This window comes from Lepidochelys kempii, chromosome 1 (genome assembly GCF_965140265.1).
Source record: "Lepidochelys kempii isolate rLepKem1 chromosome 1, rLepKem1.hap2, whole genome shotgun sequence".
Lineage (NCBI taxonomy): Eukaryota > Metazoa > Chordata > Testudines > Cheloniidae > Lepidochelys > Lepidochelys kempii.
This window is the reverse complement of record NC_133256.1, coordinates 294569797-294585521: the sequence shown is the minus strand read 5'-3', so window position 1 is coordinate 294585521 and position 15725 is coordinate 294569797. Positions and strand designations below refer to the sequence as shown.

Sequence of the window (15725 nt, the reverse complement as noted above, 5' to 3'; positions counted from 1 at the left end):
TGCTCCTGCCCCTGTTGGAAGTAAGTGGACATTTAGATTTCAATAGCAGCATATGCTCAGGCACCTGGAGAACAAGACCAAAATTTTCCATGGTCTCCAACTTGGATGCCATTTTTGGGTGCCCAGCTTGAAACGCCTTGGGCCTGATTCTTCAAAGATGCTATCGATCCCCAGTTCCCACTCAGTTCAGTTCAGGTTGTGGATGCTCAACACTTCCAAAAATCAGGCCCAACATGTCTGAAGTTGAGTGCCCAAAACTGGAGGCTACTTTGACCATCTTCACCTTATTATTGCTTTAAATGGCATACTGCGATTTAGTATTTACTGTTCTATGTCAGACTTTCCACAAAACAAGTGTTTAAAATGCTATTTTAGTTTTTAAATATATTTTTGTAGTTGTATTTTGACATTCACAGCTCTGTTCATATGACAGACACTCCCAAAGGGTAATGTTGAATGTATATGATACAGTAAAACTGGAGGCTGTATGTCTTCTGTGTAACTTACACAAAGTTGTTAAATAGTATTGCGCTTGTCAGGAGACAGGGAATGATCTAGGTACAGAAAGCTGGAAAAGGTATAGCGAATGGAGGTGGCAAAGAGAGGGAACCAGCAAAAACTCATTTAAATACATATCTGATGGAGTTGTAATGGAAACGTAGGACATTTCTTCACCAATCAAGTATGCACAACTGTAAATAATAACAATTATCTTGAAAACTGGAGGTGGGAGTCCTAGAAACTAGGGTCAGATCCTGTTCCCATTTACACTAGTGTAAACCAGAGTAACTCCACTGCCTTCAGGAGAGTTACTCCAAGGGTACGCTGTTGCAAGTACAAGCAGAATCTGTCCCTTAGAATCAACAGGCCTGATTTTGTGTATGTACATCTGTGGATTAAAAAAATTGCCACAGGTGTCAGTTTTTCCTGCATCAGGCTGACAGCCAAAAAGTCTCATTGTGCTAGTTGATTTTATTTATGCCAGTATTGTCCCAGTTTGTTTAGCCAGTTATCTCTTTTTGCCATTACTTATGCCTATCCATCACCACACACGATGTATCACCACTCGCGGTATGCAACCAGTAGTCAAGTCCTAGGTTCGTGCTTCCTTCCCTGATCAATTCTTAACATGGCCTGGTATTGCTTGCATTTAAAGAACTAGATCCACCCAATTCTGGCATTTTTAATCCACCCAATTCTGACATTTTTAATCCACCCAATTCTGACATTTTTAATGTAATAGGCATTACTGATGCTTTACGATGAGAAAAATTGAATTGTGAAGATTAAAATGTGTCTACATATGGTGATTCAGAGGAGCAAGTGGAGTATGCAGTGAGTTGGATATGCATCAGGGACTTTTATTATTTATTGAGCACTGATAGAATGCTCAGGACTATACAAATACAGAAAACAAATGATCCCAGACTCAAACATCTTGCAATCTAAATCAGACACAAGCAATACACACTGGCTACAACAATACATGGATTGAAGGCAATGAAGGAGAAAGATTAGGAGACAGAGAGCATGCTCTCTGACAAATAAAGCTGTTTTAAACAAGATAACACTCAGAATATTCGCAAAAAGAAAAGGAATACTTGTAGCACCTTAGAGACTAACAAATTTATTTGAGCATAAGCTTTCGTGAGCTACAGCTCACTTCATCAGATGCATTCAGTGGAAATGAAAGCTGTAGCTCATGAAAGCTTATGCTCAAATAAATTCGTTAGTCTCTAAGGTGCCACAAGTACTCCTTTTCTTTTTGTGAATACAGACTAACACGGCTGCTACTCTGAAACCACTCAGAATATTGAAAAGCTTATCAGGGAGTGTAAATTTTGGGCCTTGAAAACAGGTAGCTGGTGGACAGGAGGGAAGTGTAAGAGATGACGACCAGGAAGAAAATGTGGAGAAGAGGGTTGGAAATAGGGAGTGACCTAAAACACAAATATGGGTAAAGGAGACTTAGAAATGGAGGAAAAGAGAAAAGGCCAAAACCTTGCTTTCATTGAACTCCTGTTTGCAATGATTGGGCCCAAAAACTGTAAGTAAGATGAGAAAGGGGGAAGTATAATGTATAAAGGAAGAGTGTCACATTTTACTTGATATTAAATGGTTTCAGATTGTCTCAGTGCATCTGTTTTTCAGGATATATTTAAGGGCTACTTTAAGCCAAGATACCACAGTGAGGGATGCATTAGAAGTTGGATAGATTGGAAATTTGGACAAATATTGAAAAAGCAATTCTTCCTGTATATAAGGAATAACACACCTTTTGTAAAACCGCGATGCCTCATGCAAATCTTTAAAAGCATTTGGCTGGTATCTCATTTTCATTTCTCTAATTACAAATGGAAATTTTCTCTTCCTTTATTATGAAGGACATTTATGTGCAAACGATACCTTTTTGTTTTTTCCCTTCCTTAAAAGCTCATCTGCTGCTTGCTCCTTATTCTAAGGTAACAGATAGAAATAGTTATAACTACAGCATCAATTTTCCTAAATTCTGGTGCTTGTATTTCAGACCAAGAGCTTTTGGGGAGGAGGGATTAAAAACTGTGCAGTCTGAGAAACATATTGGGCCTGGTTCTCTGTTGCCTTTTCACCTGATGCAGTCATTTACACCAGTGCAAGGTGGGTGTGACATGCTACCAGACAGAATAGTAGTGTTGTACACCCACTTTGCATTACTGTAAATGATTGCAAAAGGTACAGGACAAGAGCGAATCAAAAATAGCATTGTTTGTATTAAGGAGTTTCAGTAGTTCAGTTATTGTCAAAACCAATTTTCAAACTTGGCTATAGCACCAGAGCAAGAACTTTGCAATAGCTCAGCCTTTGGCAGGGTAGACTAACAATGTGAGTCATCACTTTTCTCCTGACTGATAGCTGGGTTAAGAATCTAATCGGAAGATGTTGCTCAGCAGCTAGATCAGAAAAGACTATTCCACGCTGGGAACAGGACTACCATCTGCAACCCGTTGGAAAACTTGGATTGTTTTATGAGTATCTGGAAATGGGTAAGTCAGCTGTGCAATTCTGATTCGTATGAAATATTTTCAGGACCCAAATGTGTATTTTTTTAAAAAAGTCTTCAGATAAATAATATCTGATGATTTTATAGATAGTATAAACATGTTATAGAGATTAAAGCTTGTGCGAAATGGATAAAGGTAGAAATTTTTGTTAGTTTAAATCAAATAAATGACAATCCAGTTTACAACCAAGGACGACATGGCTTCTATAGCTAGGGATTGTATGACTAGGTCTGTTGCCTCTTCATCTATTACCCTATCCACAGGTCAGGGGCCAGAAGACTGTCATCTTCAACTCCAGCACTGCAGCATCACATTCCTATACCAGTTTGCTGTAGATTTACAGCAACTTTAAAGATTTTATTTTTGGAAGCTGTAGAAAACCTGAATTTCTTTGCAACCAACCATACTTTAATAGTATTGTAATCATACTTATTTCAGCACACAAACACTAATAATGTGATTCTTAATTGAGGCTTTTCAGCATAGCACTGGATTAATAAATAAACTTACAAGCATGAAAGGTAAGAAGTCATATAAAAGAAGCAGATATTTAAATATTCAGAATAGTTCATATGTATGAGTTATGGCTTTTTTGTGCTAGTGTGCACCTCACATACTTTTACAGGCTATTGTTCATTTTTGGTAGGCCTCTCTATCTTTCAGGGGCTTATTGTACATTTCTGCATATATGTTCACACAAGGTCTGCTATTTGAGAGAGAGAAAGAGTCTCTGATTAACCATTAAAAAATGCATTCCTGTCTCTGTCACGGTCTGGGTAAATATATACACATCGGCATTAAGGCATCACCAATGTACGTCACATTCTCATTGGCAGTTATACAGTTTGGATTTGTCACTTTATTTGTGGCATCATTCCCGCTGGCTCCTCTTCTGGCTCTTGTTAATAATTTGTTGGAAATACGAGTTGACGCCTGGAAGATTACAACCCAGTTCAGACGCATGGTGCCACAGAAAGCACAAGATATAGGAGCGTGGCAGCCAATCATGCAAGGAATAGCAATTCTGGCAGTGGTGACCAATGTAAGTATGACCTGATAATTATAAAAAATGGTATACTCTAAATATTCTAGTCAAGTGAGGATGTGAAATATTAATATGTATTGTGCCAGACTGACTAGAGGTAACATTTTCAAAAACACCTAAGTAATTTAGGATCTTAAGCAATGTTCCCTCTAATTTTTTACATCCGTGTGCGGAATGAATTTTGTTATGCACTCCAATATGGAGGTGATGTGTGGCGGGGGTGGGGTCAAGGGATTTGGAGTGTGGGAGGGAGCTCAGGGCTGGGGCAGAGGGTTGGGTTGTGGGTGGTGAGGACTCCTGCTGGGGGTGAAGGCTCTAGGGTAGGGCTGGGGATGAGGGGTTTGGGGTGTAGGCTGCCCAGAACTGTGGTGAGAAGAGAGGACTCCCCCACAGCCCTCTCTCACTGCAGCAGCCCGGGGACAGGATTGGGGGAGAGATGCATCTCCCTGGCAGCAGCAGCTTCAGGGCTGAGGTCAGGAGAGAGGTGCCTCACCCCACCTGCGCAGCCCTTGATAGCCTGTGGCCACACAGTTTATAGGGAACTTAGATCTTAAGTCCCATTTTTAAAAGTGACATAGGCATTTAGGAGCCTAAATATCTAGCATCCTAAATCTCTTTTGAAAATGAGACTTTGGCTCTAAAGTCATTTACATGCTTTCAAAAACCCTAGGCCTAAATAAAGGAAGTTTCACTTCTCAAGATGTGACATCCTTGAGAAAATTCTGGGTCCAACCTTCCATTATGTATGAAGAATATAGTGTATCCTCCCTAAACTTACAGCACTCACTGAATACAGAATGAATTTTCTGAGAATTTTCAGGTAACTGCATGGATTTTGAAGAAATTAGGTTGTAATTAAACTTTATTTATTATTGTATTTATTACGGTCGTGCCTCCCCGTCTACATAGTTTTGCACTTAAAGCAGAGATTCAACAGCTTTGTTAGGTATGAAAAATACAATGTAGCCGCAAAATTACAGCACTTACCCTTTGAGTGTAAAATGAGTTTTCTGAGAATTGCAAGTAAATCTATTAATCAGTCTGAGTTAAAGTTAATTTAAAAAATGAGTCCTTTACGAAATTTAGTACTTGGTTTAAGATCTTTTTTTGCCCCCGAAAGGTCTTATTAATCAAGAGTGCAGACTCTTCAAACTTCCCATATAGTTAAATCATACTGAAATCTTATGCATAGTCTATGCTGGTAAAAAGGTAATTGTCTTTTTTGCAATTATGAAGTACACAAGAGCTTCTGCTGGAGAACAAACTAACATATAATCTTATCCTTCAGAAATTTCCACCAACTGCCCTCTTTCAAAATGGTTGCCTTTTCCCCCCTCAGCAGGACTGAGTCACAGAGTGTCTTCAGTTAATGTCCTTCTCAAAATGGCCACCATCTTCCATTGTTGTCAGTAGGACTGAGGCCTCAGGCTGTCCTTAGCAAAAATAGCCACTTCTGACTTCATATGATGCTATCATCTGCCCAGAGGGCAGCTTGGCTTCTCTACTATTCAGTGAACAATCAGACGTGGCCGCCATTTGGAAAGAGGGCAATTCGTGGCGAGCTTCTCGGAAGGAGAAGGTTTTGTGTAAGCCTCTGCTGACGGATACATTTTTCAGTTATGACAAATAACAAAAAATGACTGTTACTCCTGTGCGTATGTATGCAGATGCATAAAGGATTGTAGAGGGAAGTGCAGGCAAGAAGGCAATTTAGAGCAAAGGGGATTCACAAGCGAATGTGGAAGACAAGAGATTGAGATAAACCCTCAAGTTGCTTTGTGCTACTCTGGTGATACAAAGCAACTGTAAATCCAGCTTAAATGTCCAGTAATGTCTGGCTGATTTGTGCTGCTCCAGAGTGGTGTAAAGCGGCTAGAATTTACTGGTGAATCTGGAGCTAAAAGTTAACATAAAAATGATTCAAAGTTGATAGTACATATCTTCAAATCATTAGAAATATTTCATGGCACCAGTTTATATTTGGCTTTCTTGTTTAGTGTTCATGTACAAAGTTTTAAATAATAACTTCAATTAAAAAAAACAGGAAAATTCCCAGACAAAAATAGCTCTATTAAGTTACAGTTAAGGTTCTGAGTACATATTAGTAATTTCTTTTGGGTCACACTGCTACAAACCTAATAATAAAACACATATAACCCTGATGCACCAAAAGAAATCCAAACATGTTATCACACAGTTAGGAAGTCCAAACGACCTTAACTCTGCCTTGTAAAAAAACATCAAGAAAGAAAGAAAAGTCTAATGCATCTCTAAAAATTAGTTTAAACTACTCTGGGAGCACAAACACTAAAATGTCTTCATCATAATCCTTACTGTTATTATATGGTGTCTTTACAGGTCAGATGCAGTCTGTAGATTGTTAGGATTGTTTTGGTGATTTAACTATATATTTAGATACCTTAATATGTTTGGATTCCTTTTAGTGCCCAGGAAGTTATTAGAGTGTTCTGGTTTTAGGTTCTATAGAAGACTGACCCAAAGAACTAATTTTGGTCTGTCTCTCTCTCTTTTCCCTCCACAACTCAGAAGAGGAGGCTATCTCACATTCTCCGGTGCAAGGAACTCTAGATAATTGAAGATGCATTCTCCCCCACAATTGATTATTTACTTGTCTGCCATTTTCCCATAAGACAAATCCTGCTACCTCAGACTAACTGCAAACACTCTCCCTCAAAAGGCAAGCAGCAGCTCTTAAATGTATAATACTTGTAATCACCACTAGACAGGTAAATTTAAAATGCAGCTTTACTCTGTCTTTAGCCCTCTAATTAGGAATCAATCCCATAGTCCTTGAGTACCAACACATTTCTCTTTGACTTCAGTGAGATTATTAGTACGTAAGGGCTGTAGGATCACAGTGAGTGGCTCTTCTGCAATTTTCGCAGTCCGAGTTGTTTTAAGAAACACAAGGGACTCAAGATCCAACCTATGCTGAAGCCTGCAGGACCCTGTGGGATGGACTCCCTACAGTCAGCACAGGCAACCAGGACTGGCTAGAGCAGCTTCTCGCTCTGGCTGAGTTCTCGGAAGCCTTCTGACTGATGCCAACCAACAAATCTCCGGACATGGACAGGCTGACCGTGCAGTTCTACTGCATGTTCTAGGATGTCCTCAGCTCAGACCTCACCTCCGTTTGGGCCAAGTCCTTAGGGAGCAGGGTGCTCCTGCTGTTGAGCAAGTGGGCCATGCTTGCTCTGCTGCCTAAGAAGGGGAATCTCTACAACCTTTGGCACTGGTGCCTAGTCTTGCTCCTCAGCATGGAGTACAAGGTCATAGTGAAAGTCATCTCGTTGCAGCTGGGATCCATGCTGATAGACATGCACCACCCTGACCAGCTCTACACCATCCCAGGCCGGACCATTTTCGACAATGTCTATCTGGTCCAAGACCTACTCCATCTCATGTGCCGGGATGGTCTGTCATTCACCCTTCTGTCCCTGGACCAGGAGAAGGCATTTGCTGCACCCCAGCCCCGCCTCTTCCTGCCCCTGCCCTGCTCTGCCCCAGCCCCGCCTCTTCTCACCCCTGAGGAGTGCAGCAGGGCTGGGCCTGCTCTCACCGGTGGCGGGAAGTGCAGGGACCCGGCCCCACGTGCCAACGGTGAGTGCTGGGGGCTGGTTCACCCCTGCCCCCCAAGCCAGGATGGATCATGGGTATTTCATGGGCACTCTGTGGGCATTTGGCTTTAGGACCCCTTCATGGGCTTTCTCCAGGTGCTGTACATCTCTGTGGATTGCCTCGTCAAGCTCAAATGGGACTTGACTGAACCCATCGTTTTCAGTCAAGGGGTGCATCAGGGCTGCCTGCTGTCTGGCCAGCTCTATAGTATGGCTATTGAGCCCTTCCTCTATCTTCTCCGTAAAAGGATGAAGGGGTTGGTTCTTTGAGAACTGGACTTGTGGGTGGTGCAGTCAGCATATGCCAACAATATGCTCCTCCAGGAGACCTAATGCAAGTGGAGGCTTGCCAAGCCATCTGTTTGGCAGCCTACTCCACTTAGGTCAGCTGGGTCAAGAGCTCTGGCCTAGTGATCATGGACAGGTGGCAAGTGACCTTCCTCCCATTTGCACTGTGGGATATCCAGTGGGGCACAGGTTCGCTGCTCTATCTGAGCATCCATCTTTGTGCCACCAATCCCTCCCTGCTGGAGAATTCGGTCAATCCCAAGGCTGACCAGTTACAGAGACTACTCTGGTGCCTTTCCCATCAAGGGAGGCTGAAGGTGCTCAACCAGATGGTCCTGTCCATGCTCTAGTTCCAGTTCAACTCCCTGATCCTGCATCTGGGATCCCTGGCCAGCCTGCAGAAGATCCTGCAGGTTTTCTAGCTGGGGCTGCACTGGGTCTCTAACAGTTCAAGGGGCTCAAGATTCATTTTGGATGGAAGTTTGCTAAGCATCAGGATATGGTGCTGTAGCCCAAATATTAGAACAAGCTTTTTGTTGGTGGTGTTTTGTTTTGTTTGAGGTACAGGCTTCTACATATACACATGTGAACTTTCCCTCATCATCTCTACCTCCCACCTGATCGATTAACCTGAATATACAGAATCTGTATCTCCTCTTCTCCACTCAACTGTTGGTTTTGCTATTGCTGTCTAGCTGTTATAGCCTAAGGCACCATATATTCTTCCACTGCATATATTACCTTTGCAGCACCTGCAAGGCTACAAGAAACTTTTTTGTGTAAAGCTATCAGTCTTGGGACTTGCAGTTCAAGCAGCAGAGCTGCTATTGTACCATGCCAGAGCATCTGTTGTTGATTTGAAGGCTGATTTTAATTTGTTATGGTATAAATGGAAAACTGTGTTCAGTGTAGATTCGGAAATAGAGAACACTATTGGTTTGTACTTTTCCAGTGTGATACTCTAAAAAGCAGCCCACAGTTCAGGGAGGGAAAGTTTCCTTTTAGATGACACAGTAGAATTAGTTTTCATGTTTCTGTCCTTGTAGCAGTTTGCAACACATCTGGTGATCATTCTGCAGGAGGGGAAAAAGTGAAACTGAGTTCAGATTTATGATTATGTGAAAACTGGGGCCTTGCAAAAAAAATTCAGTAAAAAAGAGCCATTAAGCTATGTAAATACTATATCCCAAAATATTTTGGTTCTTAGGAGACGCATCAAATTGGTTTGCTTCAAGGGGAGAACAGGGTTGGGGTTTTTTAACCTTACCTTGTGATTCCCTTTAGCTAATTTGTGGTCTGCCCATATCTAAACTATATGTTCTAATGAATATTATAAAATTATATTTAATTAAAACTTTTGTTCTTTTACTTAAGTTTCAAACTGGGTAATGTACCTGTCAGGTTCCCGCTTCCGCAATTAGAAAACTTGTTAATATGCATTTTTGTTCTAACGTTACCCTTTGGAAAGAATTTGTATGATAAAAACAACTCATCTTAGTGTAAATTTAAACAATGTAGAGTTTCATAGAGTTTCTTGAAAATGGTTTTAAAAAGGACATCCCCTACATTTAATTTATGCTAGAATATGTTACAAAAATCCTTCATAAGTAGTTACGTATCCTCAAAAACTTAAAAACAAGATTCCTTACCCATAGTCTATCTCCACTTTCCCTCTTGTCAGCCAAATGGACGAGAGTTTTCTCAGCTAAACTTCAAAAGTATCAAAAACACACTAAAAGTTGAAATCAGATTTTTAGAGCCAAATCCTGGTACCGCAGAAGTCAATGGGAGTTTTGTCCAGTTGGGACCAGGGTCTGACTCTCGATCCTGCCACCTTGCTCATCAAGTTCTTTACAGTGGGTCTACTTGGTGAGTGAAGTATTACCCAACAGATGAGAGAGATCTCCACAGTCTTCTGTCTGTCCCCCCCACCCCCTCCCACTCCCCACACATAGAGTTTTGCATCCCTCACAAATGTCCTCAAATCAAGACTTCCCTTAGGTACACTGCTGCTCCTAGGCAAAGAATATTTGGCACTCCTCCCCCAAAGGTGAGGAACTATGTATATTAAATATAATCTTACCCTGAAAGTCACCCCTAAACACAAAGGCTATCATGAATGTGAATCGAATACAGTTTTACCAACTTCGAAGTTACACATTTTCCCTTATTCTTTCCATTGCTTTATTGCCTGCTCTCTCCTTCCATTTTCCACTTTATGTAATCACTGTTCCTTTTCTCTTTTCTATCCATTTTTCCTCACTCTCTCTTTATCGATTTTGTTAAATCTTGCCTCTGTCCCTATATCTAATTTTGCCCCCTCTCTCTCAATCCCACCCCTCTTTCTATGGCTTTCATTCATTCACTCTTGCTTCCTCTTTATTTATTTCCCACTCTGGGTTTTGGTCTCCCCAGTTGGCTCCCACTCTCTTTCCCCATCAATGCATCAGCTACTCTGTTCACATTGACAAGGTTTTACTCACTGCCATAAGGACAAGAGACTTTTTTTGGCTTTTAGATTCTGGAGCACAAGATGTCAGCCAGAACTGGGAGTACTGGGCATAAGCCTATTGTGCCCCGTTGTTAAACTGGGCCTGTGTCTAGTCCCTCAATTGCAGTTTTTAACAAAGGAGGTCCCACTTCATAGTGCAGCCCTTTGAATATCGGGCAACCAAGAAGAACATCTGATTAGCCAGGATGAACCTATCTAATGACTTGGGGGTCGTGATGGATAATCAGCTGAACGTGAGCTCCCAATGTGATGCTGTGGCCAAAAGAGCTCATGCAATCCGGGAATGCATAAACAGGGGAATCTCAAGTAGGAGGAGAGAGATTATTTTATCTCTGTGTTCGGCACTGGTGTGACTGCTGCTGGAATACTGTGTCCTGTTTTAGTGTCCACAACACAAGAAGGATGTTGATAAATTGGAGAGGGTTCAGAGAGGAGCCATTAAAATGATTAGACTCAAGGAGCTCTATCTATTTAACAAAGAAAAGGTCAAGGGTGACTTGATCACAATCTGTAAATCTCCACATTGGGAACACATATTTAATAATGGACTCTTCAATCTGGCAGAGAAAAGTATAACATGATCCAATAGCTGGAAGTTAAAGCTAGACAAATTCAGACTGGAAATAAAATGTAAATTTTTGACAGTGAGTGTAATTAACCATTGAACAATTCACCAAGAGTCATGGTGGATTCTCCATCACTGACAGTTTTTAAATCAAGATTGGGTGTTTTTCTAAAACAGCTGCTCTAGGAATTATTTTGAAGACGTTGGATGGCCTGTGTTATACAGGAAGTCAGACTAGATGATCACAATGGTCCCTTCTGGCCTTGGACTCTATGACTCTTCCAGAACAGGAGGTCTTCATGAGTCACTGTTTTAACCACCCCGCAAAAAACCTCAGGCCTCATTCCCACATACAGTTTATGGCACTCACTCTGAGTGGGGTATGGATACTCTTTGGAACAGGATGGCAATAAGAGGCCATGTAATATGTGAACTGGTATTAAGCAGCTGCTAGCAAGAGGGGAAATACTGTCTTGGCATCAGGAGCAGTTTCCACATCTGCTGACAACTGGAATCCCCAAGCCAGCAGCTGCAGAAGTGAATTCGGGCTGGGTATGACCCCTAAGGAATGTTTTGGAGGTTATACGTGAATGATCTGTAGCTTTTAAAGTTTGAATTATCTTTAAAATGTTCCTTGTGAAATTTAATTTATTTGTAATGGTAGGCTTCTTTGTGTGTGTCATTTTACTTGAAATGCATAAGGCAGTGGTTGTTTAAAATATGTGGTGAGCAGGTCTCGATAGGAAATGTGGACTGAAGAGGAACATACAGTAGTATATGTTTAATTTGGTGAGAGTGGCCGTAAGAAAAAAAACATTAACCGCACAACTTTTTTAAGGCGTCACGCACAAAAGATGTAATTTAGAAACTATAGAGAATGCGTATCCCAGAGAGATTGTTTTATGCCACTGAATGATTGCACATATATTTGCAGAGAGAACCACTGAATAGAAAAGTGCAAACTCTCTGATTTTTAGTGCAGTAATGCATATTTGTTGAAATCTAAAGTGCATGGAAAAGCTATGTATATATTAAGGCTGCCAGTTAAATACTGCTCCCTTTTTGTCTTCCTCTTCTAAAATACAGGCAATGATAATTGCTTTTACATCTGACATGATTCCTCGTTTGGTTTATTACTGGTCCTTTTCAGTCCCTCCCTATGGGGATCACATCAGTTACACCATGAAGGGGTATATCAACAATACGCTTTCTGTCTTCAATATATCAGACTTCAAAAATGAAAGCAAACCAGTTCCACTTCCTTGGTTTGGCAACCAAACAACATGCAGGCAAGTGTCAAATAATTATTCTCGTCGTTGGAAAGGAAAACATAAGAAAATATCCTAATTTTGTTTCTAAAAATCTCTTTAGTAATATTAAGACTCAGCTAACCTCAAGAACAGTCAGAAGGTAAAGTAAAACAACATGGAGTTTTCTAAATCTTTGATTCATTGTATTTTCCCCAATAATTAATAATACATTATTCAAAATAATATAAAGGTGATTTAACATATTTTTGGTATAGTGGAGAAAAAATGTATTTCATTACGTTCAACTTATTCTGTAGATGTAAAATTTACCCATCATTTTAGTTGTATACAGCTTATGACTCCAGGCTCTGTTAAATGTGACAGATTTTGCTCCATCCCCTGGCCATAGTGCATTACTGCAGAGGTTGCTGAAATTATTTCTTGCTTTTCTAAACTGTCTTTAGATATCGTGATTTCCGATACCCTCCTGGGCACCAATATCAGTATGAACACAACATATATTACTGGCATGTGATTGCAGCCAAGTTGTCTTTCATCATTGTCATGGAGGTCAGTACATTAAGTCTTGATTTTTTAAATATAATTTTAGGCTTCCCCTCAACAAAAAAAACCCCTTCAGTTTGCAATTAATGATATTCTTCACTCAAAGTTATTCATTTTATTTTGTGAACAATGTTGAATATTATGAGCCAGATCCTTAGCTCAGCATATCTTAATTTAAAATCAGTGAAGCTATGCCAGTTTACACTAGTGGAAGATCTCACCCTATGTATTTAACAACTTCTTAGTTTGGCAATTTAAAATACTGTCAGAGAAATTTTGTACATCAGATCTGGAAAAAAACGTTGCTCTAATAAATGTATGTAGATAGCTGTTAGATCATCTTGTGTATGTGTTTGTGAGTACGCACGCATACATCCACACACAGAGAGAATTACCTGCATAAAAATAATCAGTGTTAAATATTAGTCTTTTAATGATCCCTGTTGGGTAAAAATCAATATAGCCACATTATCCTCCATTACATGAAGTGTAGCAAAATTCCCAAATCCAGAGCTAAACCTGTACTGGGGGCAAAAGAGCTGCTTTTATTAGCATTATACTGTAGATATGGGCATCTGTAATTCTAGCTGGGAAAGGAGCAACAGAGAAGCTGCATGGTTCTCAAGTGTGAAGCTAACTTTGTATGTTCTTTTATTTTCCGTGTGGGTTTTGAACATTTAGGTATTGCATTTCCAAGCTTTTCTTCGTAATCATGGGGGGCTAGAAACTTAGTCTTTTAAAAAAAAGAGGAAAAGCAAAGATTCTAACATAAATCCCCAGCTATTGGAGTCCGGTGAGTAAGAAAGACTTAAATATCATGAGACTTGCAATAAAATCACGAGCTGCAAATCTGGTGGATAAGGAGCTAAAAGCATAGGCAGAGCAGACATTAGTAGTAATAGTAATTTATAGAGTATGTTTCATCTACCAAGCAGTTTACAGACAGACATTAATCCACATAATGCCCTGTCTGATATAGCAGATAAGGAAGGATTATTATTATTATCTTAATTGTTAAAATGGGGGTTCTGAGTCAGAGACTCGAATGACTAGAATGACTTCTAGACTCTGACCTCTCCCACAGTGCAAGAGAGTTGGGCTGTGCCTCCCTTCGTACAAATATTGGAGGCAATGCAGACTGGTCCTTCCAGCTCTGGGATTTGGCCACACTCCTTCTGCCCTTTCACCAGTGTCTCTGCCAAAACACTTGCCCACTGCCAGGTGTCTGGTGTGTAGTGACCACTGCTTACTTACACTAATCATAATTGTCCCCTGCATTGTTCTGTGCACACCAGCTCCGTGTCTGTTGTATCCACTCATTGACTTATCATATACTTATATTGTAAACACTTATATTGTAAACAGGCAAGGGACTGTTCTTTTGTTATGCATGTACCGTGCCTTGCATGTTGATACTCCTAGGTACTGCCACCATGCAAATACTAAATAATAAGGGATCAGAGTCCATTTAACTCCATTGTACTATCCTGGGAAGAAAGGGAAGAAGATCTGTAAAGCTACCACTTAGTCATCCATCAACACTTCAGTAAAACAGTACAGGTTTGGCCTTTATTCCTCTGCAGAGGCATCCTTCAAAAGGAAGGTATTCCAAGCAGTTGCTTCAAAATAGTGTGATATTATTAAGTTTAGGGAAGAATTAATGTTATTTTCTGCTTATCTCTCCCACCCTTTTAATTTTCCTTAGTGCCCATCCAGGGCCATCCTTAGGATTTATGGTGCCCTAGGCAGGATTATGAAACTGGTGCCCCTATGCCTGACTTGCTCTTAGCAACACAAACATAAGCTTACAGTATTGGAAAACTTGCCACATGCACTTTATTAAAAACAGTTTAACTTAATTAAGAACACAGTAATGCTGGTGGACTAGCACTAAAGAAGTAGCGCTATAGAAAAAATTCTGATTTATTGACAGAATGATGCAAATAGTATAATTTTTTTAATTTGTCAACATTTTATTGGAAATTTCTATGAAGAGGTACTGAAACAAGGATTTGTTTTTAATTAAAAGCGATCTTTCTGGCTTTTTTGGCTACAAAATCAGTAATAATGTCATCGTATGACAAAGACAAAGTGATGTCTTGTTCGATTGCAAGAATAGCAAGACCAGTCAATCGTTCCATTGTAGAACGAAGATAGTTTTTAATGAGCTTTTAGTTTTGAGAAACTCCGTTCTCCTGATGCTACTGTTACAGAAATTGTCAGTAGAATACGAGTGGCAATGTACACATTAGGATATATGTCAACAAGTTTGCTGATATGAATAAACTGTACAATGTACATCACCGATTTTGCATGTGGCAACACTAATGACAATGTACTCAGTTCTTCGTACAGTTCAAGTCCATTTAAATCAAACCTATCACCGTGCTTCAGGAGGCTCTCTAGGTTCTTGCACTTTGTCATTTGCTGCTCTTGTTTTCCTATTTCGCTGAATTTAGTTATGTCTTACAAAAATCCAAACTGTTCATGGTGTGCTCGCAAGGTATTAAACCTTTCATCAACGGCTGATATTGCTTTATCCATCACAACATTAAAAATCTCAACCTCAGATTTCTTTTCTGGATTGTCTACGGCTCATCTGCGCTTTCATATTCCGCTTGCCGTTTTTTCCTTGAAACTCGTGTCACGTTTGGACATGGAAATTTTGGTTCTACACCGAGTGCCTGTGTACTCTGTGTACAGCTCTCTTGCTGTAACCTGTGCTTCTTTGAATCCATTTTCTCTGTATTTCACTAAAAAGTCTTGTGTGTTGTTTAGTAAGGTAAGTGTTGAATCAAGCTGCATCATTGGACTCTGCATTA

General features: G+C 40.2%; 1 protein-coding gene across 6 annotated transcripts in view; it reads left to right on the top strand.

Moving 5' to 3' along the window:
• Positions 1–15725, top strand: part of ANO6 (anoctamin 6) — a 182486-nt gene that overhangs the window by 106745 nt on the left and 60016 nt on the right. For all 6 annotated transcript variants that reach the window (XR_012156788.1, XR_012156787.1, XM_073327998.1 and 3 more), the window contains exons 16-19: positions 2893–3023; positions 3878–4083; positions 12176–12378; positions 12804–12909. Coding sequence is in view for 4 of the 6 variants with exons in the window: in XM_073327998.1 (XP_073184099.1) it covers positions 2893–3023; positions 3878–4083; positions 12176–12378; positions 12804–12909 (646 nt within the window). In the remaining 2 variants the exon portion in view is untranslated. The remainder of the gene's footprint in view (positions 1–2892; positions 3024–3877; positions 4084–12175; positions 12379–12803; positions 12910–15725) is intronic.